Genomic DNA, 27,955 nt, shown 5'->3' with positions numbered 1-27,955 from the left:
AGGACTCTCGTTCATATCTGTATGTACATAATAACAATGGTACTGTTGTTATTTTTGATGTCATTAAATATGTATTAAAAATGACCACTCGCAAACCGAAACTTTATTACACAAAGCATTCGCATAACTTTGCTCATTTGAATAAAATGAAAATAAATAACATCGTAACGGTCATCTCGGAGTTCGGCGCTGACCGTTAGATGCACTTGATAAGTCGCAGCAACCTGCGTGCAGCGTGAGAACGTTAGACCTGCGATTGTCATGCAAAGTGTATGCGCGGCTTATGCACATCTCCGGGGGCCGTGCACTTTCTGCATGACAATCGCGGGATGTTCTCTTTAATCGAATCCACTAATTAATGCGAGGGGTCATCCGGCGTGGTGTTTTCTTACGAAATTAATTCTCACCCGCGAGGTCCGGTAACTTTCTCAGGGGCGATCGGAGTTTGACGGATAACGGTCGGCATTTAAATTATATAAATATTCTAGGAGAGAAAGAAAGCTCTATTCATGCGCTTCCTCGAGCATTGAGCCTACGACCGGTAGTGACCATTTGACCGGTGCGCTGTCCGCACCCCTTTGTGTCCATTGTCAATCCTTCTGCGGCGCACAAAGCCCTGGGAACCGGGAAGCGCGTACGGTCAGTTTGACCATTTAGAGGAACAATGCCATAGATTTTTGTTCGTGTATTTGTTTAATTTAATAATGTTTGGGGTATCGTGCCTCAGGTGGGCATGCAAATTATGCGGAGCAGACTCGATGGCGACTGTTTCTTGTGATTCTCGTCTGCGTGATGTTACATAAACTTGGACAATGTATCGCCTATCGGAGTACCGAGTATAAATAAAAGTGATATCAGAGAGGCGAGGGTTATGTTATTGAAAAAGTGCATCAGGAGCGTTATCGCGCCACCTTTAGCGGTTAGGAGCTATCGGCGACGTAACAACAACAAAATATTTTTTTGATATAGGTCGTTGTACGAATTATGGGTATCGAGATTACGGGATCAAATATTTTGCATCATCTCGAAGAGATGTTATTTTTCGGGTCTTTTGACGTCGGTCATTGTGTTGACCCGTCCGCGGCTCCGCGCCGCCCCGCGCCGGCCGGCCGGACCGACCAACGGCCGGGAACGCGGAACGAGGCCCATTGTGCGACCCTTTCATCTCTCGTATCAAAATAATAATAAATTAAGTATAAATAATGATAGCTTCGGCCCCTCGAGTGGTACCGGTCGGGGTGGAATGTGGTCCCATTAGGAAAATATCACAATGCGCGACGAAGGCCCGGACCCCTGCTCGATCGGACCATCTTTATAGACTGACCGCTGTCCATAGCCTTTTCTGATGGAGCGGCGTAAGGCCATAATCCGTGCGAATGGAGACTTAGATTTTTTGCATATGAATAATTGTGCGGTGAATCGAGTACATAAGCCGTTATATAGGCCCGGTTGTGTGATGTAAATTTTATCACACGTGGAGAGACTCGATCCCATTGTGTTGTCTAATTTTGTGACAACTTTTTATGCTCGCGATACGGCCGTTAGATTTAATTTTCTCAGCGAAATGTCGTTCAACTGATTCTGCTTTGAATGTCATCCGCAACATGAACTTAATAAAACAATGTACTCTTTGTTATTGATTTTAGTACCAGTTATCTAAAATAATAAAAAAAACATTGGATTTTACACATTATGCGTTTCACCTTCGATAACAAAATGAAAGAGACCTCGGCGATGCAATTGGTTTTGCCTACGTCCTTTTATTATTGAATCGTTTATAGAATACATCTGTAGAAAAACCGAGATAGCTATCTCTTTTCTCGGGTTAGAGAGGGATGAATGACAGATTAGTGTCTATTGTGTCGGTATGACGCAGCTATTCGTGTCGCAAGGTGCATCCTAACCCATTTTTGCATAAAAACCAATTTTCGGGTGTAAAATCGCGCAATGTGTGCAAACATCTGCGCCGCTGTTTAGTTAGGATCTCGGGTCGAATGGACCTGACGCTATTGTAGGGGTTAAGCTTTGTCATGCCGCCGAATGTGGGTTAAATGCAACATTTTTGCACAAGAATAATATTTGATATTCTCTGGTTACGAGCGGCAACAGCTGACGAAGTGGATATGGTCAGATGTTAGTACAATATTAGGGGCATTGGGTTACAAAATTAAAGGGTTTCAATTCTAAAGAATATTATTATCGAAAATTTTAAGTGTTCGTCGCGGTTATTCTTTTATTAATAAGCTTAAGCTTAAATTTTAACTGTTTTATATGTAAATTTAAAATATGATATTGGCTAATTACTTATGATTTTATAACTTCATAACTCTAGAAAATATTGCAATATTTTCTAAATTAAATACAGAAAATATCGTGAGCACATATGATATTACGTAATAACAATAAATGCACACATTGCAGTGCGAGGCTGACAGGTTTGCACAAAGGATAACCCTTTGCGATTAGCACGGTGTCAGTCCCCATGGGTCCATTCGACCCACCCACAGCAGCGTCGGGTTAAATTGCACATTTTCACCAACATCTGTGCGTAGGGTGAAAGTTGGAATTAACGAATTATTGCGTAGATTATTTAGGATTTGTGTAAATAAGTAATACATACATTTAGTAATAAAAGCCCCTATAAGTATTTTCGGAATGACGTGCGAGAACTGAGATATCGGAATCAGTAGATTTTACTTTGTATTCGTTTAAAATCATTATGTTTTCTAACAATAATGTTGTTTACTTTTAAAGTTGTACTTATTTATTATTTTGTAATTTTTCCTTCTCAACTTTTTGGTAAATGTGTACACCTCCTAATGAGATGAACTTATTCGACGAATTTTGTTATGTAACACGGAATCCCCTATACAAGTACAACTGATGTTTGAACTAAAACACTAAATGCTTACCAAGTCATTCAGTATAAGCTATTGTTTTCGTCTTAATAACCCGTTCGCTGCGGTTAGTAGAGACAACAAAGCACCTCTACATAAGGTCTAGTCACAGATACAATAAAACTGATCCGTTTCACAGTGGATGAGTTGTCAGAACATCGTCTATTGTTGTGGTTGGTATTCCGTGTGCGTCATGGCTTTAACAAAGTCGAATTTCTAAGATTGTGTTCTAGCCAATAATTGGGTTTTCCCAATAGTTTAACCGTGCTACTTGAAAATGCCTCGCAATAATCTCTGTATCAACTATCAACCTATGATTTAGTGGCAGAAAGTGCCATTTGGGTCGGCTAATGTAAATTGTGTAAAAATTATGTCATCAACAAATGACTTCGTGATAAAACATATTGATATTCAACATATTGTAAATGCTCTACAAAATACATATCGAGATCAAGAACTGTCTGAAGCCCCAATTATTAATACATAATGCGAATAATGTATGACTGTCCCTATTCCATCAGAATTCAGAACGTATTCAAAAACATCGAGCGGAAACCCAGACCAGACGTTAGTAAAAGTGTTAGCGAAAACTGTGTCACGACGCGGCACGGTTACGCAACGGGCGCGGGTGTGTGCGTGCGGGTGTGCGTGAGCGTGCGGACGCATGCGTGCGTGCGTGCGTGTGCGTGCGGCGCGGGTGGAGGGCGCGGGGGGGGGGGGGGGGGGGGAGGCTGCGGTCGTGACATTGGGAGGGATCAGCTGAGGCTATCGATTGCGCACTTCCTCTTTGTTCTTTATGAATTTTTCATGGCCTACCCCCGTCTGCCGCGGCGCGTGTTGTGACGCGGCCGAGGGGGCGGGGGCGGGGGGCAGCGGTAAGGGCACGTTCCCCGGCTTATCACTAATGGTTATTTTTATTATAAGTCTAATCCCTTTGTGTCTTGTAAGATTTTTAATGTTTGATGCGCTGTGATTCTAATTGTTGTAATGTTTGAGTTGTTTTATATTCCTTATGTATTTATAGAAAAATGTGTGTGAGGCGTAATCATATTTTATACCTATTTGTCGTTACGTATTTTACTGAACAATAGAAAGAAGAAAATACAAAAGTCTTCGAAAATATCTAAAACATTTCTAGTAAAAGCCAAAGGATACAGACTGATAGTGAAAACTCGAAAAGTAAAACGCTAGAGCTAACCTTGGTTGAAATCGAAATTGCTTTTGTCTCTCGTCGCCATTCTATAACCTAGGTCCTTGAGATAGACTAGACCAAAACGAACATAAAAGAATCTAGATATCCAGGATGGCCTTAGTCTGTCTGCACCGCGAGTGCCCAAATAAAATACGATACAACGGGTTTTGTAGGATGCACATGGTCTTTTATTATTTGAGGACTTCTTGAGCGAGTTTTTTTTTATATTACTTATGATTGATTATGATTTATAACGTACCTTCATAGCGAGAACCACTCTTTGTTAAATGGGGTTAAACGAGAAACCAAGAATTGTGGACTTGTAGTACTTAAAACATTTATAAGTTTCTAATTTATAAAAATTCAGGATTAAGAACAAGCAATATAGTAAATTCAATTCAATTCAATTCATTTATAAATGAATGCAAATGCTGTAAATGCTGTACATAATATACCTAGATGTAATATACACAAGAGATTATTTTTAACAAAAAATTAAAACCGACTTACAAGGTAAAAACGATAATAATATGAACTAAAAAGTATTCGGTATGAAGTCGGTACCAGCTAATTTTATCGTGAGTTCAGTCAATGTCAAAATATCTGAAGCTTTTAGGACTGGTATAACCTCCTTCTTTTTGGAAGTCGGTAAAAAATAAATAACGAGCATAACAAAGTACAATTTAGTAAAACGGTTCAATTCTGCAAATGATGTATTTTGCTGAACACATTTTCTCTTGTCATATAAAAACATGAAGTATGCAAATGCTGCAATAGTACAAAAACATGGTAATTCGAAATAGGACGATTCCGCAAATATCCGTATTTAGATGCGACCCTATCTCATCCGAAACAAAACAAAATACGTCTAAGAATGTCGACATACATAATATACTAGCTGTTGCCCGCGACTTCGTCCGCGTGGACTTCAGTTTATAGCGCGCGATGTCAACAAAATTGGTGTCAAAAGCTTTTATAAAAAAACCCTGGTACCCATTAAATCAATACAGCTGTGCAGTGTGCAAACAATAAGTACTTCATTTTTGTATGTTAAACTTTATATATTATGCCAAATTTTAAAGCTTATTTAGCCCCCCAATTACACAACTTTACCCATAAACTATTTATCATTGATAGGTTTAGCCCCAATTTCACCAACGTCTGTTAGTGTTAACAGCTTGTTAAAATATCCTGTCTTCTCTTTCATACATATGAAAAACGAAACAGCTAACGTGATACTAATTCGAGCATTAACTTTAACAGTCGTTGGTGAAATTTGGTATTAAGGTTACGTCACTGCCTGCACAGATAAAGTACTGAGTTATTTAATACCGTAGAATAGATATAACAATCGAAAAAAATCGAGACTTAAATGTAAGATGATACCACCTCTTATAGAAAGACTTTTGAGCAAGCGTCAGCGCGATGTAGAAGACGCACGGCGCCATCTATTATGAATTTTTTGAACAAATTTACGACCCTTACAACCCTTTTTTCCAGTAAAAAAGTAGCATATGTCCTTTCTCAGGCTTTAGACTATCAGTATACAAAATTTCATTACAATCGGTTCGGTAGTTTTGGCGTTTGGCGTGAAAGCGAGACTGACAGACAGACAGACAGACAGAGATACTTTCGCATTCATAATATTAGTACAGATTATGTGCACACTGCACAGCTGTTTTTGGGTATTTTGATTAATTAAGAGGATTCCACACCGCCCTTTTTTCCATACAAACGTTGTCCCCTGTTTCCTCCCTGGATAATGCTAGTAGAGTTATATTTTTTTTCCTGAATATCTACGGCCACTAATACAATGTCCCTATGTTTTATTTTTTTTTTCATAATTTAATTATTAAATAAGATATGAACGTTCAAAAACCCAAAGAAATGGCCAGATTTTCCACTGTGTTCAAACGTCCAGAAAACAGATTTGGCTAGATTATACAAAAAAAGCAAAACATAGGAACACAGCTCAAGCCTTTTTTTAATCTTTAATGAAAAAAGTACTTAAATCGGTTAAGTTTTGGAGAAGGAATCAGGGGACAACGAATCGTTGATTTTCTGGATTTTCTGCAGTTGTCTCTATCGCGTTCTGCGGTATAGGCTTGAGGTAAGGGAGACAGCTATAGATATTACACGTACTTTTTTTTCATTTCTCTAGCCGCTGTTGTATCCTCTTAAGGGCCGCGCTACACCGGAATGGCAGCGGCGAGGCGAGCACTTTCAGCGCTGCCATTCCGGTGTAGCGCGCTGCGCGGCCCTAAGAGGGGTACCACTTACCAGGGTTTTAAAAAGTTTTTAAATTTGACACAAATTTTGTTGACACCGCGCGCTATAAACTAAAGTCCACGCGGACGAAGTCGCGGGCAACAGCTAGTTATGAATAAAAACAATAATATATAATAAAGTAGGTATGATTAGTTCTGTTATAATAATGAAGTAAAAAAATAAAGCGCCATCTGTTTTCATATATTAGAATTAAAATGTTGATTGCTGATTGCATTGATATATTTTCTGGATGGAATATAGGCCAACACAACACACTCGAACTCCTTAGAAATGCAGTAGGAGTTCTATAAGATAAGATAGATTGATTATTATTATAGCAAGTGATAACATTATTAAACATTTCTAACGTATTCAAAACTATAAACAAAAACATAACAACTAATAAGTATGATTAGTTCTATGTTACAACGAAGTAAATAAAAGCGCCATCTGTTGAATCGTATTAGAACTAAAATGTTCATTGCATCGCGTCGATATATTTCTGGATTTTTTATAATATTATACATAAAATATGTTTAAGATTTTTGAAATATTATTTTAATACACATCCAAGACCCAGGAACATTGAAAACTTTTTGTTCCGCCTGCGGGACTCGAACCCAGGACCCCCGGGATGAGCGCTGGCCACGCGCAATGCGAAGTAATTATCATCGATATTTTCATGGAAATAAGATATTTTCCCACATCAAAATGTCCTTTCTCAGAATCTAGAATAACTGTGTACAAAATTTCATTGCAATCTATTCAGTAGTTTTGGCGTGAAAGCGAGACAGTCAGGCAGACAGACAGACAGACAGACAGAGATACTTTCGCAGTATATTTCGCAGTATTTATAAGTCGCGGGCAACAGCTAGTTATGAATAAAAACAATAATATATAATAAAGTAGGTATGATTAGTTCTGTTATAATAATGAAGTAAAAAATAAAGCGCCATCTGTTTTCATATATTAGAATTAAAATGTTGATTGCATTGATATATTTTCTGGATGGAATATAGGCCAACACAACACACTCGAACTCCTTAGAAATGCAGTAGGAGTTCTATAAGATAAGATAGATTGATTATTATTATAGCAAGTGATAATATTATTAAACATAATATTCTAACGTATTAAAAACTATAAACAAAAACATAATAACTAATAAGTATGATTAGTTCTATGTTACAACGAAGTAAAAAAGCGCCATCTGTTGAATCGTATTAGAACTAAAATGTTCATATTGCATCGCGTCGATATATTTCTGGTTTTTTTATAATATTATACATAAAATATATTTAAGATTTTTGAAATATTATTTTAATACACATCCAAGACCCAGGAACATTGAAAACTTTTTGTTCCGCCTGCGGGACTCGAACCCAGGACCCCCGGGATGAGCGCTGGCCACGCGCAATGCGAAGTAATTTTCATCGATATTTTCATGGAAATAAGATATTTTCCCACATCAAAATGTAGCCTATGTCCTTTCTCAGACTCTAGAATAACTGTGTACAAAATTTCATTGCAATCGGTTCAGTAGTTTTGGCGTGAAAGCGAGACAGACAGACAGACAGACAGACAGACAGACAGACAGACAGACAGAGATACTTTCGCATTTATAATATTAGTATAGATTAGTGTATGTATGGAATATTGGAGAATATGTTGTTGGATGGCGGAGTAAGAATCTTCAGAAGTTTTATAATATTTGTAGTGCCAAAAGTAATTTCGGAAGCAGTCATCACGATAGATTTAAAGTTATTATTTGTCCAAAGACTTTCAATATAAAAGTTTCAATAGGGTATATTATACAAAGGCCGGAGCACGTACATAACAGGCTACGGCCAAGCTACGGCTGATAAGACCAAAATCCGTCATTTTGCACACGTCATATCAGAATTTTGACAGAAATATTGTCAAACGTCGAACAAAACTGTTTGTTTACTGTATGCCGGTGCTGACTGCTGCCTCTAACGTGAAAGCATTGCAGTAATAGTCCTATTCAGTTTAATCTAAATGAAGCTAAAATGTATAATTATATTTATCATATTAGCACACAACTTCTCATGTACTTTTTTACTTTATTTAGTTACTTTATTGAGATAAAACACGACCGGTTTCTAATAACGCCTCATCCACATAAACAAAAATGAATCTTAAATTTCGTTAGTCTCACTCTTCTCACTAAATATCGAGAACGGCTGAACCGACTTGGCTAATTTTAGTCTTGACATATTTTTGAAAGTCCAGGGAAGGTTTATATTGCGAAGGAAGTGATGCAAAGTTCACCGAGTCACCAAGTCAAGTAAAAATTAAGTTTTATTAACATACTCCATACAGATCAAAATAAAACTAATCCAAGTATACGTCAACATTATTTGCATGTTAACATATATGTACATAATTGAAGTAACATTCGCGTCTCGGTCACAGAGAACGGAAATTGGCCAGACTCTAAGCTTATTCGTTGTAACTTTCCTCTGCGCGATTGGCGTTATTTCCTATCGAGCTATACAAGGTGTACCAAAAATAACTAATAATACTTTAGGGTGTGTATGTGTTCTTATATAGAGCTCACTGTGAATGTAGTGCAAAATTTTTTTGTGATTTGTATGGGCAAGCGCCCGCGCGTCATGACTTTTTCCATATAAAAATGAAAAAAAAAACAAGTCACTCTTTCAGCGCTACTACTGTCACAGCGAACTCTATCTCAGGGACCCATACACACCCTAAGTATTATCACTTAGTTTTGTTGCACCCTGTATATTATGTGTATGTTGGTACTAAGTACTCATTTTATTATTAAGTTCCTTGCGACTTCGTGTAGAAAAAATGTCATATTATATATCTCTTTCGTCGTTTCCCATTTATATGCACGAAAATTCACCATTTGTCTATTTATAATAATATAATCTTATTACTGTATAATCTTTTTCAAAACGTTAATGACGGTCTTACTACAAAAGATTTAAACACCACAACAACACTAAGTTGAAATATAGAAATAAAACAGTACATAATGGTCTCAAAACAACTGTTCAATAGATGTTTAGGTCTTTTGTGGTAAGACCGTAAGTCTCTGGCACTTTGTTATAAATATAATTGTAGGTAAACTTAATCTATAATAATTTCCTAAAAATGTACCTCTATAATAAAAAGTTTAAGGTAATTATGTAATTTTATACTAAATGAATAAGTTTTGGGACTACAAAGACAAGCTAATTACTTGTTTTGGTACATTAAAGTTTTAATTGAATTGTGTTGAATAAAATAATATGACAATTGTGTTCTGTGTTGGTTGCTATTCTGAGTTTTTATCTAAATAAAACAAAGCTTCATAATATGTACTCGTAAATTAACACAATATATTAAATTGCAAGTGTTTTTTTACATGAACATTAAAATGAATTCAAACGAGGTAAAGAAATAAAAATGCATCGAAATAACATTTCTGCAGTAGTAAGGTCAGATTGCAGCAACAGCTAACTAATGCTGGTCCCCCACCGAGTTAAAAGGGGTTGCATGTCCCTTAGCTTAAACTGGGTCAGCACTAACACATTATTAACTTCGCTAATAGAGAGCCTCGTGTTGTCCTTCAACATTACTTACATTATCTCTGTAGCAATTATTATCTTGTGTTATAGTAAATTTACTGCTCAATCGATAGTATTTAACAGCGCCGCGAAATCAGATAGTCACACCTATAGTTTAACGAAGTCAAAATGTACCTTGGCGTTCTAGAGTAAAGGCAAAGATGTATAGAATATGTACTAGACGTTCCGCGCAGCTTCGCCCTCGTAAATTAGATATTTCACAGACAAATTAGTCCACAAAAAATAGCCCATGATCCTTCACGTGATTTACTTCTTATTTGTGCCAAATAAGATAAAAATTGCTCCAGTAGTTTTTCCACATTTTCCTCGATTTCTTCGCTCCTATTAGTTTTAGCGTGATAAAATATAGCCTATAGCCTTCTTCGATAAATGGGCTGTCTAACACTGAAATAATTTATTCAAATCAGACTAGTAGTTCTTGAGATTAGTGCGTTCAAACAAAGAAACAAACAAACTCTTCCGCTTTATGATATAAGTATAGATATAGATAGTAAAACAAATAATTTTAACGAGCGAACTACTGTATGTAACTCTTGTTTGTAACTCGTAATGAAAAGAAATTCTTTAAAGAGAACTTGTGTGTAATTAAGAGAATCATTCCCAGAAATATTAGTACCATACTTTCATTACGTATTTAGGACATATGAAACCTAAACATTACATTTTCTTTACCTAAACATTATCGTGAAAATAAAACAGTCAATGTTCTTTGTGAATTAGTCTCCACAAAGTACTTTGAGGCCTTTGGATGTTGAACAATGTAACACTACCTAGGGACGCTAGGGACGGAGGGCCCTACATCAAAACCTGGATCATAGAGTACATAATTTGATATTTTGTGGCTTATCCTTTTTTTCTTTGAAAGCGCTTGTAATTCGGCTCTTTGGAAGAAATGCTAAAACAAAATAAGGTCGGTATCATTTTAAGTAGGGAAGTAAGTTGTCGTACAACAGCCAAGTGTGGCCAATTGTGGCCAAGTGTGGCCAAGTGTGGGTTGGACTCGCACAAATAGAGTTCCGTACACGTTTTTTATTGAAGTCCTATTTGAAATAGCGTAAAATCTTTTTTGATGACGACAAAGTATATTTGCATCAATTTGTAAAGAATTATTGTTATGTTAAATTGAAAATACCTCAACATTGTAAAGTCAATAATTTAGTAGTAATATTACTGTAATATCTCAGAATTATTATGATTCATTCAGCAATAAGTAATATTGATAAGTGAATTGTTTAAATTAATTAGACACATCCTATAACCATTATCTACGGTTCAAATTGTTCGAAATTGATTTATCCTGTTCCTACATTATACGTTTTATGTATAATTGCAAAGATATTATTTCCTACTTTGTTTAAAATGTATCTATTTAAATACATTATCAACTAGTACAAGTTTGGAACATCGATAGGCTAGGGCAAGCTATTTTTAGACAAAGGCTGCAAGTATTTCTAATGAAGGAAATTTTGAGGGAGACGAAGGATTAAGCTAAATATTATGCCTAGAAATCAAGAAAGAAAAACGAATCGTTTTTCTTACATTCCGAGCAGATCTCGGTCTTGGGGAGAAGCTTTTAGACTTCCTTTAAAAAAATGAAGTCATGCAGGTACATACCCGTATTGGGCGCGGCGTATAGGTGATGTCTGGGTGTGGCGGGCGCCAGCAGGCCGTGTATGATGGCCCGGCTCAGGCTGCCCCGTCCACCCAGACCCAGCGATGTTGGCTCTCCGTCCACTGAAACAAAAAGCACGCTATAGCAACAGAAGAAAATATGTGACAGCAAGAGAGGCACTGTGTCCGATCCCAATCGAGATTCCTAATCCGAGAGAAGCCGGATTTAGTAACCTAGCATAGAAACGAAATGTATAAAGTTACTTTTTGTTTCGATCGGATTCGAAAATTGCTCTGAGATTCAAGAAAGAATATGATGTTATCTCTCAATCTCTATTTATGAAGGAGTATCGTGACAAAAGAAACGAAGAAAAAGTAGTGGGCAATTTTTATGGAATTTTTCATCGTGCGTCGCCTCAAATAGCATTGCTACCAACTATTAATCTTACCTGGCCATTGACAAGATAATGATGATTTATGAATAATACTTAAATTCGTCAAAATCTCAAACGAGTTTATTAATTTAACAAATAATAAATAATTTATGATGTGTAGATAGCATACAGAACAAAGACTCGTTAGAACTAGTGTTGGTAAAAATAGCATTAGCAATCAAAATTAATTGTTAAATGCCCATTAGCAATAATTAAATTAATCGTACTTGCTAAAAAATACGATTGCTAATATAATCGTGCGTAGCAATAGTCAGCGATCATAATAAAAATCACGTCCATGCTGTTTCGCACCGCAGTGCTAACTGTTAATGAATTGCTATTTTTCACTCGATGCGAAATAATACTCGACGCGAGCGTTGCGATGCGAACCGATAATTCACGACGCCGCGTTTTTACCAAATAGCAAAGCAATAATACTTTGCGTGCTGTGACATCAAAATTAGCATGTTAATGAAATTAACAGAAAATAGCATTAATTCCCATTACTAGTTAGAACATTGTCAGACGAAATTATCCAGCGAGCTATTAATTTGTATTGTAGCGCCTGAAGTGTGAATATAAAATTAATATTTAGGTATTAATGAGACCTAGATTCTAGTGATTGTAAGGTAAAGTGGTGAAGGATATTGTTCCCCGGCGAATTTCGAAGACGTTACAATTTTATATACCTATCCAAATAGGCCAGCTTGTTGCTATACGAGGTTTAATCATCACCAACAACGTTCTTAGTAACAAATACTTGAAGAACCAACTGGTTACATACAAGATATTATAAGCACAATATAAGCGGATTTTTACCTAACTGCGCCAAATGTAGAGTTATGTTTATGTAGTTTTTTAAAATCCATACTTAACTTATAATTTTTATTATTATGCCGCTGGGTCAACCGTGTCCTGAAAAGATGGCCGTTATAGATTTTAGCAACACCTCCTCCTGATAATAGGGTCCCATCATCCGCGAGATGTCTCAATCATGAAAATGCCACAAGTCGTAAATCGATATTGTGTAACGTATGATGTGTCGGCGCTAGACGTTTCCGTGCGCCGACCTTGACTGTCTCCCTACCCCCTTCCCGGGAGGGGCGAAGGGGGCGCGGTGGGGTGCGGTGGTACCCCACCTGTTGTCTGCCGGCGCGCGCATGCGCACACCACTCTCCCTTTCAGGTCGAAGCGTCTAGACGGTGTGTGAACTCTGACGTAGATGCAGTGGGAGGACCATGGGGTAGCCAAGATTGGGGGTCTGGATCAGGAAGATGGAGAATCGGAAAGCGAAATTTTGATTGAAAATAAAGCATTAATGCTCTGCTCTACGCGCAATCAGAAAATCAGTCTTCTTTGAACAGACAGATGATTGAAGAATTGGCATTAAGTTCTTTTCAATAGTACTACCTCTTTTTGGCCCTGGCAGAATACCAGTGCAGCGAGCTAGCTTGCTGCATATAGCTGAGCCTGGGTCAATTTTGACATCACACAATGTATGTATTGTAGGTATTGTTGAAATTAACCCATCGATCGTGTAATAACGAGACACAATAGCTTATCTATTGTTATCGCGGCCGAATGCGGCCGCTTAGGGCTTCATGAATTAATGCTAAGCACTTCTGTATGATTGTTTGATTTACATGTGTTGTGTGGTGACAAAATAAAAATATTCTTATTCTCTTTAAATGATATTACAAATTAAGAGAGCTATAATTCATCTAAACACTAAAAGAGATATTCATTTAAACCATATGAGATAATTTTCACTCTCATAAAGCATATAAAGCATATCGAGCACCACAGTGCTGCAGCGCGGACTGCTAATGGAGCTGCATACAGTATTCCGCCCAGCCCGCTTGCTTCATTATTCAGGAAGGCAGACCAGAGTCAACGAACTGCAGATGCAACGACCCCCATTTATACTGTACAGTCTACCTATACTAGGACTGAAACTGAAATGAAGCCGGTGCCGTTACAGTTCATTACTCTCCATCGAGAGGGAAAAAGGAAGATTCATTTCTTTTATGGCGTAGTAATGAAACGAAAGGAATGAAATTTTTAAACGTGTTTCGTATAATTTAAAAATTATACAGAACTTCAAAATAATGTTATGTATATATTACAGTATATTAATGCATAATATAATAAGGCAAGGCATATTGACTGATAGATAAACATTTAGATCTCAAAAATTTCCTGAAACCCCAAATATAATCAAATTCACGGGACGAAGCTATAGTGTTATATAACCCGAGTTGCGGTGTGAAACATTCCTAAAAAATAGAGTTTATGCAAATAACCTAGTGCTTATGATAATGAGTGGTATGACATAATCGATCCGCAGGGCAGCTAGGGCGGATGTAGGGCGGCTAGGGCGGGCGTAGGTCGAGCTAGACTTCCGTTTCCGTCTCCAGACGTCGATACCCGGCTGTGCTGCCTCGCGTTACTTAGCAACGCTTATACATTCAAAACCTCCTTCAAATATTACATCATTAGCATCTCACTTTTTTGACCAAAATATTGCTAATAATATCAATAACCGAGCATATTGATGGTAAGCAATAGTCTTCTCAATACCAGAGGAGTTGCAAGTGCAACTTTGCTTAAAAGTCTTCTTAATATCTACGCCCATATCAGTTACCTAGCTCATTGCGGCACACAACATGAGAGTAGTTGTAGGCCAGTTTTATGTGAGCCCGTGGTAAAGATAAGACGAGCCGGCCCATTCGTGCCGAAGTACGAATCTCCAACGTTTTTATTAATTTGATAACATTAATTATCCTTTCGTCGTGTTTAACATCGGTAATGACAAACTAAGCGCGTAGTATTTGATGATACAATATTAAGTAAGTATTAAAAGTTACATGCAAATCAATTTACACAAGGATTTTTAAAAGCAACCATAGCTATAGCCATAGTAAAAATTAAGCAAATAAGTAGCTCCTCTCTATACTACAATAATATTATAATAAAGTTAAATACAAATGAAAGTCTTTGTTCATTGAAGAATAAAATTAAAAGTATAAGTGGAGGGGGGAGGCCCCCACTCTTACTTTCAGCATTAAACTTGCATAAGGCGTAGGTAGGGATGTGGCGAGCTCATAACAATATCGATAAAAGCGTTATTATCGATATGTATGTGTTACAGTACTAGTGTTGCATACATTTTGTATGTTCGTAGAGGGTCTACGAACCGTAGCAGAAAAATATAAAAGAAAGTATATAATATGTAAAATTTATCTATATGGATTTTATCAAAGTTAGGTCGGCACGAGTTATTTTTTCAAAGAGACTTAGTATCCATTACATAACAAATATGGTAATCATCATCATCATATAATTAATACGCGAGCGATAAACTTTGGACCCCTTTTTACGAAAAATGCGGAAACTTAGGAGCATAAAATTTCACACAGTGATAGTTTTTATGGAGAAGGAGTGCATCGAGACCATATTGTTTTAAAATTATGCTTATTTCATATATATTTATAAATAAAACATTACACACACTACAATATGCACACTACCATATTTTTTAATGACAAGCCTATAAACACGAATTATACTCTTTGGTTTATTGGTTGAAGTCTGTGATCAAATTGATAATGGAGAGATTTTTTTATGAATCTCAAACACTGTTACATAATACCGACAACGCGAACGGTTACCATGGTGTCTACTTTGTTTTATATTTAAAACCCTTCAATAAATATTATATTATTATCCATTTATTAATTATCCTTACGAACTACATCATTGTGAACTAATAGCATTCAAACTTATAATTTAAATTATTATTGGTCGAATTTCGACCACTGGGCGACCTCTAGTAATATAGAATAACAAAAATATTATTCATAAAATTATATTTTCCGTACACGTGTATATATATTTTGTTTAACACCAGCACCTAAAACTCTGATTAGATTTTAATAACTAGATGTCAATAGATTCTTAATAACATAATATGACATAAGTTACGTAATCAGTGTTTTGTTACCGTATTATTATGATAACAATACTGCATTAAATTAAGTACAGCATTATTTAAAACAATGTTATGCATGAAGTGGGTGGGTACAATCGATTTTGAGGAGGGGTGAATGCACTGGGGGGGTTCCAGGTATATACAGTACATAGCGTGGTTTAATGTGGTTCATCGTACTGTACATAGCCGCGGGCAACCGAAATGCATGTACATTTCGTGTACCTTCGTGTCAAAGACCTAGAACATTCTAGGAATGGGAAGAGTTGTATCATGACTAGCTTTTGTGGGTAGCTCCGCCCACTGAAGGTAGGGTGCATTTTTCGGCACTGGCGGTACGGAATTCTGTACTTTTTCGGGAAAGCTTTATTATACTATAACAATAGGAGTTCCAATAGCAATAAACAAGGGGTACTCCTGACAGATATAGAATATTATAGTTTTTTAGGTCATTCAACGTTGTATTGCTAAATTATTTCTGCCTTTATAAATATGTTTTAACGAGTTTGTTTTTGTGTCTTGGCGACTCATTACATCAACATCCAACAGTATCTAACACAACACGTGTATTTTTAAATTTTAATAATATTTATCACGCTGAAATACCTAAGTAATATTTTCCAGTATTTTGCCGGGTATCATTTATCCTGACTGAGCGGCGGATTTTCACACTTTACGAGTGTTTTTAATTCGACACAGTATTTCAGAGTTTAATCCTTTGCAACTGAGACTGAGTTATAAGGCGATTACCTTCGAAAAAACGGACTTTTTGGTACAGACGTTGGTTATTTTTTACGTAAATGCACGCATTTCTGAATATTTTCCGTACTTTTAATGTTACACACAATTTATGTTTACATCTCTTTCACCGTGTAAAGAATGTACAAACAGACAAATACACACTTTTACAATAATTATAAGGAGGAAGCACGCATGACGGATTAATTAGACAAAAGTAATAAATTATTGTTTGGATCAGTCTGAGATTACTCTACTTAATCTCATTATTGAATAAACATTGATATTAATTGCTTTCTTACAATGTTACTTTAAAAGAGGAAGCTTGGTTAGTTAGCCGTTAGCGTAACTTTTAATTTAATAAAGTTTTGAAAAGCTTTTTGTAGGCGAATCGCATTGAAAAAATCTTTTCAGCGACAAGAAATGGCTTTATATATCACTGGTGGATCTGATTTGGTCGGGATATTTCAAGCTCAGCCAAAAGACCACTAAAACCTGGCCAAATTACGTAGGTCCCATTCTACCTATGAATTTCCCTGGAACATTCTCTCTCGCAATTTGTCAGACAAACAGGCAAACGAGCATCAAGGAAATTGAAATTATCAGCACAATTATATATGGCCGCCTTGACTCACCCCGCTGCGATAGACACTATCAGTTTATGTCGAATGCAGCTCGCAATATATGTCAGGTTCGGTGACCTTTTCATGGGCATCTCATATATTTATATGTCTAACTATAAATTATATAAATGGCTGATTGATAGATCAACGCGCAACTTGTAGTTACAGTTAGAAACATTCAATTTGGAACATGTTTTTCTTTTTTTAATTACCAATTTTAAGCAAGAATTTCATCCCTTAAGGTGGCCATACACGGGACAATTATCGTAACGATTTATCTCCTCGATGTTAAAATCGAACGAAAAATTGTACGTGTGTAGCAATATCGCAAACGATTTTACGTTCAAAAGATCGATTGGACGATTTTCTTGACGATCGATCGAAACGACAAATTGTCCCGTGTATGGGCACCTTTAGGGGTTAAATAGGTAATCAAACAGAGTAAAAGTTGTTTTTTTTCACGTCATTTTGACAAGCGTTTAAAAAAGGAAGAGATATATTTTTTAAATTTCTCTTTATTCAACGCATTCGACAAAGGTTTATGCCATGTGGCATGTGACCCAAAGTAGGAATACTACAATATTATGTAGGTATAGAGTAAATATAGTAATTACGTGGGATAAGTGTGCAAAATGTGTGTCTGTTCCGGTTTTCTCCGTAAGTGAACGCTCAAGGACGCCGGATGGGCTGATTACTGTGTGTGTGTGTGTGTGTTTAGTGATAACAGGTAATTAGTATAGTCAAAATTACTAATTAGTATAAGTCAAAATTACTAATTAGTATAGTCAGTAAATTAGTTTTTGAGTTTAATATTTTTAAGCATTCTTGTAACTCGTAATATGAAACACGAAAACGATGGCGATAGTTTTTAATAGAATATCTTTCGGACTCCTTAATAAGTAGTACCTACATTATGAGTTATGACATAATGTTATATTGACTGAATGCACCCCGCATTTGAGTAAAATAAAAGGTTCTTTATTGTTGTATTTTAATAAAGTATTTAAACTACACTCACGTTTTTATTATCCTATCGCATTTAGATAAAATAAAGATTTATTATTATTTAACAAATCATTGTTATTTAATATAAAACACAGTAACAGTTTAAGAAGTATCGAATACCTCTATATTAAATATTAATTTTATTTCGAAATTAAGATTTTAATATATTTTTAGTTAAATTTACCTCCAAACCAAAAATGTTAATAAGACTTGTCGATAATGGCAATAAATATAATTTAGGAAGGATGTTATACTGCGGCTGTTTGTGCAAAAATTTACCTAACCAATAAGGTACTAAGGTTTAATTTACTTTAGCACGAAGTCGGGAAATCTCGTAAGATGCCTGACGTCAAATACATCCGGGAAGCGACTTCTATTTCAAACTGGCGATAACCATAACGTTAGAACCATATTTCGTTAGTACCTAGCAGCGGGGAGAGCTCACTTGACACTGGTCGGTGTAATATAGGTGTTTGTACGTGAGCGGAGTCTCAAATCCACGCGAATAAGATGAGGTTTCGATAAGTGATCGATTATAATTAGCGATGTATCATATCGTGATAGCAAAAAGTAGTCTATAAAATGTATGCGAAGTGAATATTAAATACGCTATACCATAGAGTCTATGGTGATTGGTGACTAACGAGTATCGACTATAGTTATAATCACATCAGGCCGGGTAGTGTTAATCCATACTAATCATACGGTGTGTCTGTTTGTTACCTCTTTACGCCTTATTCCCTAAACTGATATTGAATAAACTTAGTTGGAAGATATTTTAAGTTCCAGGTAAGGAATAAATATATGTAGTTATAACTTATATTTGCGGACAACATCCAGTCTATGAATACATAAATATATAAATAAAGAATATAAGGTATGTATATGAACGGGGAATTCCCGTTTACCCGTAAATAGAATAGCTAACATAATAGTATTATGTCCATTGTCCAATATGAAAGAAAGAAATATTTTTTTTATTGTTAGTACACACAAGACACAATTATAATATAAGCAGTACAGGAGCAGACAAACTAGTATAATAATTTAACGAATTGTGCCTAGATGTGTCCAAAAAGGGTTCAGTTCGGCTTAGGCCATGTACCTATGTTGGACACATGACACCGGTTTTCAACTGAATAACTCAATATAATAATTTATACTACGATACGATTTAAAAACCTTAGCAATACATATTACAAACTACACAAACAATAACCATTTTTGCTCTAAAAATGTTTCATCATTCGTAAAGACTACAAAATGCAATAAAAATACTGGCTGGACATAAAAGAAAATAACGGGGGAGCTGCATTTCCAAGATGGCGCCGGAAAAGTGCATGCACTTTCCCCGCGCGGGAAACGAAAGTCGGCGAAATGGAAACCGCCGCGATTACATCTCGTCATAACGTGCACTCTATCAGTTATCAGCGTAGACATATATACACGCGAATTTTCTATATAATATAATAATATTATGTGTACTGTAAACGAAAGACGTGCATTTATTGTTTTCCAAATAAATGACAAGAACAAAAAAAAAATTCGCGCCGGTGCCATCTTGCGATTCGAAAAAATATATTGAAAATTAGAATAAAAATTCGAAAACTTTAGGGAGGCTACACGATGTCGATATTCATTCAAAAACCGATAAAATCGTATCTATAAGCGTGTATTTATAGCATTAGAAGAGAAAGTAAACATCGGAGGAAGTAGAGAATTGACGTCCGATCCAGTATCGGCGGAAGACATTAATACTGCGCCGAATATTGTTCGCTAATTATACAGAACTGGTTGTCGCCCGCAACTTCGTTCGGAAATTCCATTATGTATTGAATATCGTAGACTTTTCCGCGATAAAAACTATGATATTATCTTTTCTATCGTCTCTTCTATCGGGCTTCACGCCCGATCAATTAACTTTAACTTAAAGAAGATTTTGACATAAATCCATGCATTTTCTGTCAAAGTTTTACCATACCCATCAACATTAGCTCAACGGTATACCGTATAAGATGACTGATGAGATGGATGTATGGTAATGACTAATGAGGTTGCACAACCCGCTCAGGCGTCTGTCAAAACTCATCCGGCAATTTCGCGTATCACCCACGGATCTTTTCATTTTAAACGATTTTGCAACGAAACTTCCTATCGACCTTTCGACGAGAACGGCTCAGATTTGCGAAACGTGAGCTCTTTGTATCAAAATGCTATAATTAACATTTGATATTAATTATTTTAGGAATTTGCCTTGTTATTTGAAACGAAAATATCGTTATTCTGCGTCGCGTTATTGCATATGGCAATACCTAGGTTTCACTATCATTAAGGACATATTTCTATATAATCAGTCATAGGCCTCATAGTGCAGATATGAGCGAATAGTCTATTATTAGGTGTATTGGAAGTGCGACCCTTGTGAAACGGATCCGCGACAGTCGGCCGCTGCGCGCGCGCAACTGGGTCAGCGGCGAAGGGCGCTCGTCCCTCCCACTCGGTCGCCATGTCCGGGTATTCTATACCTTTGTTCGATCATTAGCCCTTCGAATGAGCTACATCATTTTAACTAGAGTTGTTTATCGATCTAGTATTTTTATCGATAAATAGTTTCGGATATTTTTATCGGTATCTGAGTTTCGGTATAGTTTTGTATTTCGAATTAAACCGATTTTAGTTTAGATTTTTGTGGTCATTAACTAATAGTTATAGGTAAATTTTCCTTTCTTTACTGTTTAATTTGTTATTATTTTTAGCAATATTCCGCGAAATAATTTATTTCGCGGAATATTGCTAAAAATAATAAGAAATTAAATTTTAAGCTATGGATGTCCGCAAAGTAACGCCTGATTCCATTAACTATTTCTTTACTGTGTCATTGACCTTAGGGTGTCACATAATATTAAGTATATTATTTTAAAGTGATTCAATTTCAGGTTATGAAACATTGTTTTTCTTCGATTTTCGCGGTTAATCAGAAGTGAGCTGTAGGTAAAAATCCCTTTTGTCACCGTGTCATTGACCTAAGTGCTAGTAACATGCACAATGCACATATTTAAGTGCTAGCCGAATATGGCGAATGCGTCTGTCACCAGGCCGCATAAGTTTAGTTAATCAGAACTGAATTCATTGCGGTAAAACCCAATTGCGTGGTCATTATTTCCGCTTACATCAAATATTTACAATAGCGAATTCGGAAAACAACACACCATATCCATAGTTGCATATTATCATACTGACAGTGGATGCAGAACAGTTAACACTTGTTCTCTAGGACTTTAATATGTAAAATATACTCCTGTTTATCATTAAATTAGGTGATCGACTGAATTGTATTAGAGGTTTAGAGGTGGTTAGTCATGCCCCCAAAACCACGATTTGTTTACGCACTGTTTTTCACCTTGGGCCCGAACAACGGCCTACGTGCAACCTCGCGGGCCGCGGCGCTAATCAATGTCGAATATTTACAACGTGCCCCATGATTAATTCTCTATTAAAAAACCCTCTTTCTAGCGCAGTCGAGTAAGCGAAGGAGCAAATAAAAATATTACGACACGTTTCTGTAATCACTGTAACTGTTTTTGGTTTTACGTGTCGATATGAGCACGATTAAAACAAAAAATATTCATTAGTCATAAAACGAAGGTACTACACATTTTACGCTCGTGATAAAATACCATTCGTTTGTATTCAGTTGTTTTTACGAGCGATAAGCTACTAGCAGATACGCTATCTAGATACCGACGACGGAGGAAGCAGAAACCGGGACAAGGATAGTCGTCGACTCCGTTGTTATTGTCGAATTCACAGCACGTGTAACGTTTCAACATAATCCCGCCGACCTCATTAGAAAAGGAATTTCGTAAACGGATCAGCGGGTCGCGGAAAACGCGCGAAGGGGAGAACCGGAAAATCGCGTTCGAGATCGAAGCGGCGCGGCGCGTCACTACGGTCGGCCATGTTGCAGCGCGAAAGTGAGATTTCGTGCGAGCGCCGAGCGCCGCGCGGTGCATCGCGCCTCCCTTGACCCGCTTTACTGCTCCCCCCGCGCGCCCCGCACCGCCCGCGCGCTATCAGATCCATAGCTTACATGTTAAAAGTTTGCACCGCAATGTCAACTAAATGTGGAACTTTTCACGGATTTCTGCAGGGCTCCGGGCTGAATATTACAATGCTGAACTCGGTGGGAGTCTTAATTAAAAAAGTTGTAGAGACAATAAAATTTTCCGATACGAGTAATATCGTATCGGTCATAGTCTAGTTGCTACTCGCTGGCATTAGCACTATTCGTGACGATATTTCGCCATCAGGAAGCATGCCGCGTTAGCGATGAAATTGGCGCAGCCTGGGAACCGCGAAGACGGAAACGTTGGCCAACCTCTTAACAAGTGGGCGGGCATTTTGGTCGCGGTATCCGCCGACTTTTTCGGCTGGCCGGTTACAATTTAAAAAAGTTTGTTACTGGCCAGCAAAATGTATAACTTACCAACTATTTACCGCCTTTATCACTGGCCATTTAAAAAAGTTATTGTTTATTAGTGGTCAGCAAAATGGCGGGAGTCCTGATAAAGGATATCGGCTGGAGTCATGAATGGTTCGTCGGTTTTCCTGTTTGTGCCGACGGTGTACGTCACGTGTTGCGTAACGGACACAATGTCTTTTCGGTGTTGCGACACCGGGCCGTGTGTTGCCCCACCGCGACCGCACGATTGTCCGCCATATAGCGAAACTGTTAATTGTCTTATCACTTATCAGTAACTCCCTGACCCGGCAAATGTTGTTTAGCTGGGTCAGCTAGTGCATATTATTATGTATGTTTTATAAACATAAACCATAAAATCTGTTGCATTACGTTTAATTTTCTATGTATAGGGATATATATACTATGTAGTGATATCCACTTTGATGAAATATAAGATTTATCGCTATGAGGAAAACAATTGATATAAGTACTTGTAGAAAAAATAATAAAGTTAATAACAAAGTGAGTGTTGTGCAAACATCTTGACCGCTTTGTAGAGTGCCTCATATTAGGTCATCTGAGTAAAAGGTGGAAGGAAGTCAGATTAGTTAGGGCTTGGCTGTTCACGACAAAGTCTAGACCGCAGCTAACGTGGTACTAATTAAAAAAACAAACAATATCTTATGCAGCAGAGCCACACACACAAGTCAAATCTCATGATATAATTTAACATCGCATCCGACGAGACGTTTATTGCATGCTAACTGCCAAGCGAATTCAAGTAACATAACAATATAAATACGTATTACACGTAAGTGAGTGATAACATAACACATACATAAAAAACATAATAAATTTTGTGCAGTCGGTAGTTATCATTCTGCTCACATTTAAATACTAAAACGTTAAGTATTATTTTTGGATGTTACTGGTATATTAGTTATTCTCTCTGTAACCGCAGTCAAGTGTGTGGTGGTAGAGTTGATGATGATGACTAGGGACTCATCTGGTTGAGGATGTTTGGAGACAGAGGACAAATACGCGCATTGTGCGCGACGGAAGCGTCTCCGTGTTTGTTGTCGTGCGCGTGCGCATAACTCTGCTATATCGTAATTTCCTCCCTTATATTAAACTTTCCTGTTGTTGTTTTCTTTCTCTTTTTATACCTATCTCGTTCTAGACTGACTGACTCCAAAACATTGACCAGTCAACAACGCTGCCGCTGTTAAATAGATTACCTTGGAAACTAGACAGAAGTAGGTATAGTATATATTGGTCATTGGGTTTAGTAAGTAGGTAAAAATAAGTACATCTGTGACATTTAGGTGTACTATTTATAGTGCAATATCGTGCTCGCGTGTCAGAGCGCACTAAAGCCCCAAACAAGTCACAAAAACTAATACATTAGCCGACTGGTTAGACCTAGACTACACAAGACCTAGGTTTATTGCCTAAAAGCAGGAAATGTGAATTATTGTTATATACATTTTGAACACTAATTTTGAGTACTGAAAAGGTTTAAAAAATTACATATTTTATATTTTTATTGTTTTAATTTTAATATTATGTTAAGAGGGCGACTAACCCCAAAAATCAAACATCGTCCTTCTCTCTTCACACTCACGCCCGTCTTTCAAATGCCAGGTGAAAAAGAACGACGCGGATTCATCGCCAAATTAGTTTTTTCTCAATAACTCGATAAATATACAATATTTTGAAAATCCGCTAGGTCGATCTCTCAATGATAGAATTTTATACAATGTGTTAAAATATTAACTTAGTTCAATGCATGGTTATGGCAATAAATGAAAAATTCGTGAAAATTAGATGCATCTTTGTGATTTTTTTCTATCGAGAAAATTTTAAGATATCGTGTTTTTGCTCAGATCGAATTCTCGAAAATATAATGTAGTATCTAATTTTAGAAAATGAAACATTTCGAGGCTTATTTCCAAGTATAAAAATGAATTATAAAATCGACCCTTTAGGGTTAGTCGCCCCCTTAATGCTAGAAGACGCCCACGAGTCGCGACTCCGCAGAACTGACGAAATTCATTTATCGCGCGGGAACCATACTCATATTATTTTCCGCAACCAAAACCACTCTATGTCTTTTCCAATCTTTCAAAGTATCTCCATATCAAATTTCATCTAAATCTGTTTAGGCGTTTAAACATTAAGAGGCAACAGACACACAGTCGCATTTTAATTTAGAAAGTCATTAAAAATTAGCCCTACTTTTCGGAACACAGTTACCAGGAGCACCAGGGAGACATAAACGTGTAGGAGTAGCTTTTCCGTCTAATTGGTACGAGCTTTCGTTGTACTGCGGGCGCTTAGCGGGCGCTTGGCGGGAAAACGGCCTCCCCCGACCTTGAGACAGGCCTATAGGGCTGCCGATTACTCCCAGACGACATTTTTAAAGTCTTTCACTAGCAAAGAATCAAGCTAAGTATTTATATAAATGTAGCAAAACATTGTTCAGAAATAATATTACAATTAATATTATACCAAAATAAATTCCGGATGAGTGGATAATATTGAAGCAGATCAAGTGTATCCTATTATAAAACTTTTAACCACACTGTCCTCAAATTCTAGAACTAATCATAAACTTTACCAATATACAACTTTAGGCAACAAATCTAATCCGTAAACTAGACGACATCTAAAATTCAGTACTGTAAACATTTGTGGTAGCCCTGGGTCCCGTAAGTTAGGTCATGTGGGGGGAGGGGGCGGGAAGGCTCGTGTAGAGTTGACGACACGGTTGTGTAACCACGGCGGGATAACCGCCGCAGCCCGGAAATTCCGAATGTCACGGAATTAGAACCCGCAATAACAAAGACGAGCATTATATGGATCAGGCTATACTTCGGAGTTTGGACTAAAAGTGAACTATAATAATTTATATTTGTCTCTCATATTTTAGATTTTGTTTAATTCGACTATACAGTCATATCTAATTACTATGTATTCACAATTCTATTTATTTATCGAGAATAATTAAAAAAACGTCAAAAAAAGTTTTTTATTTTATACTTTTTAATCAGAGGCACATTGAAAAACGTGTGTAGCGACGCGCACCGCCCACAGAACTTATGCAATGTTTTCCTTCGACGATTTTGGCCGAGACGTTCCGCAAATATCAAACAGGCTCTCATCATCATCATCATCACTATCATATTATCATTATCTTTAGCGATGTCTACTGCAAACTGTTTTCAATAGGTAAGATATGACGGGCGGATATAGAGACGTACAAACATATTGATCGAAATTGATCTTAAATATATTTTGCAAATGTCAGTCAATGCTGCTGCTTGCTGAGTAAAATGGCAACTGGGAAAATGGTTCGTGCCAAAAATTCTAATTTTATCCAAAAATGAGGGAGATTCTATGTATCACATCGGATTTTCTTCTATTTCGTCTCGATATTTTCTACTATACCTATACAGATATTATTTAAGATGAGTCTACAAGTCCAATACATTATACATAGCTTCCTTATGTACTATTGTGTGGTGTGTGCCGGCCGGAAGTGACGTCATATATGACGCACGCCCGCCATTGTATGGACACACGGATTTGAAGCGAAAATACAGGTGAAGCTGTATTGTGACAGAATATTTTTAAGAGTCATTAGTTTGGAAAACTGTTTTGAGAAAGACTTCAACTTGGAGAGATTTAAAGATTACTTAACATTAAGCGGCACAAATATGAGAACCTCAGCGAAGATCTCATATTTGAACCGTTTGGGGTGGAAACCCTAGGCGCATGGGCTCCGGGGCACATAAGCTTTTTAGAAAGATATCTAAGAAGCTTATTGAAGCCACCCGAGACCCCAAAGCCGAGAGCCGAGAGACCTGGCACAGCGGATAGCAATTGCTATCCAGCGTGGCAATGCTGTCAGCTTGCTAGACACTCTACCAGATGGGGACGACCCTGGGGGAAGTTTTTATTTTTATAGTTTTATACTTTGAGTTTGTAAGTATATATTTGTATATTTTAGATTGTATTTTTTTGTGTTTAGATTGTTATCTGTTTCTTTGTTTAAGACTGATTTCTGATATTGTACGTCGCAATTCTTATTAAATTAAAGTTAATAAAATATGCCTATGATGAGTGCAGCAGTTGGAGTAATTAGTTTTGTTTATGTAGTAAAATAACGAATAAAATTTAATATAAGACTGGACTTAAAATAAGAAACAAAGTTTAAATAAAAATAACAATTAGCAATCATTTTAGGGGTGCCAAATACAAACTATTTAAAAAGTTTCAAATGTGGACTTCGAGCTGTTTTTTACAAGATTGTTTTGGCTTTAGGTAGCATAGAGCTATTTGTTTTTTATGATTATTGTCTCAAAACAAACTACCGTTTTAAACAAAACATCACAACAATGGTGCCATCTCTATTGTATACGCACAAAACGCGCAAAATTCGCAAAACACCACAAAAAATACCGTTGCAAAACCCATATTCCCACTAGAAAAATAGAAAAAACCCTACGAATACGCCACCGAACCTTTTAGTCTAACTGTTCGCCCTTTTTTACGACCGGAGGCAGGTAGGTTTTTTATTTTGAAATTGGGTTACGTTTTTTACAACAAGGTGAGGTGTAAGGTTACGGAAACGGTGGTTGCCGCATATGACCCTATTAACTAGTTTAAACCAAAATTGTAGCAAAAACGCACAAGTCCCCGAATCAAAGCCGCCCGCGCCGTTACAGATGTTTTCATTTTAGCTGTTTTCAACCGAATTGCGATGGTGCTAAAAACATGTTTTTTTAGATACTTTGGTTATTTTTAAACAAAAAACAATCATGAATAATTCTTGCGATTCTTTCCTAGTTTCTTCGCAATAACTGTAGGAAGACTACTTATTGAGCAAGTTAAAATGACTAGTTAGATAAGTTGTCATTTGAACCGACTAGTAGACATAGTAGATGAGATGACGCCCGCAACTCCGTTGCGCCAAATTTAGTCCATACTCAGCTAAATCGCTTTAGCTGTTTGGGCGTGAAGAGGCAATAGATAGACAGACTTTCGAATTTATAATATTAGTATGGATAGTAAAGTTATCTTGCTAGCACTCGTCTTACGTCTAGTCCAACACCAGG

At 36.8% G+C, this 27,955-nt stretch overlaps 1 protein-coding gene across 3 annotated transcripts in view; it reads right to left on the bottom strand.

The window, feature by feature from the left end:
* The window catches only part of LOC121729830 (ecdysone-induced protein 74EF), a 196,616-nt gene that overhangs the window by 32,281 nt on the left and 136,380 nt on the right, over positions 1-27,955 (bottom strand). For all 3 annotated transcript variants that reach the window (XM_042118465.1, XM_042118466.1, XM_042118467.1), the window contains one exon: positions 11,589-11,708. In XM_042118465.1, the coding sequence (XP_041974399.1) occupies positions 11,589-11,708 (120 nt within the window). The remainder of the gene's footprint in view (positions 1-11,588; positions 11,709-27,955) is intronic.

Source organism: Aricia agestis, chromosome 8 (assembly GCF_905147365.1).
Source record: "Aricia agestis chromosome 8, ilAriAges1.1, whole genome shotgun sequence".
Taxonomy (NCBI): Eukaryota; Metazoa; Arthropoda; class Insecta; order Lepidoptera; family Lycaenidae; genus Aricia; species Aricia agestis.
This window is presented reverse-complemented; position numbering and strand designations above follow the sequence as displayed.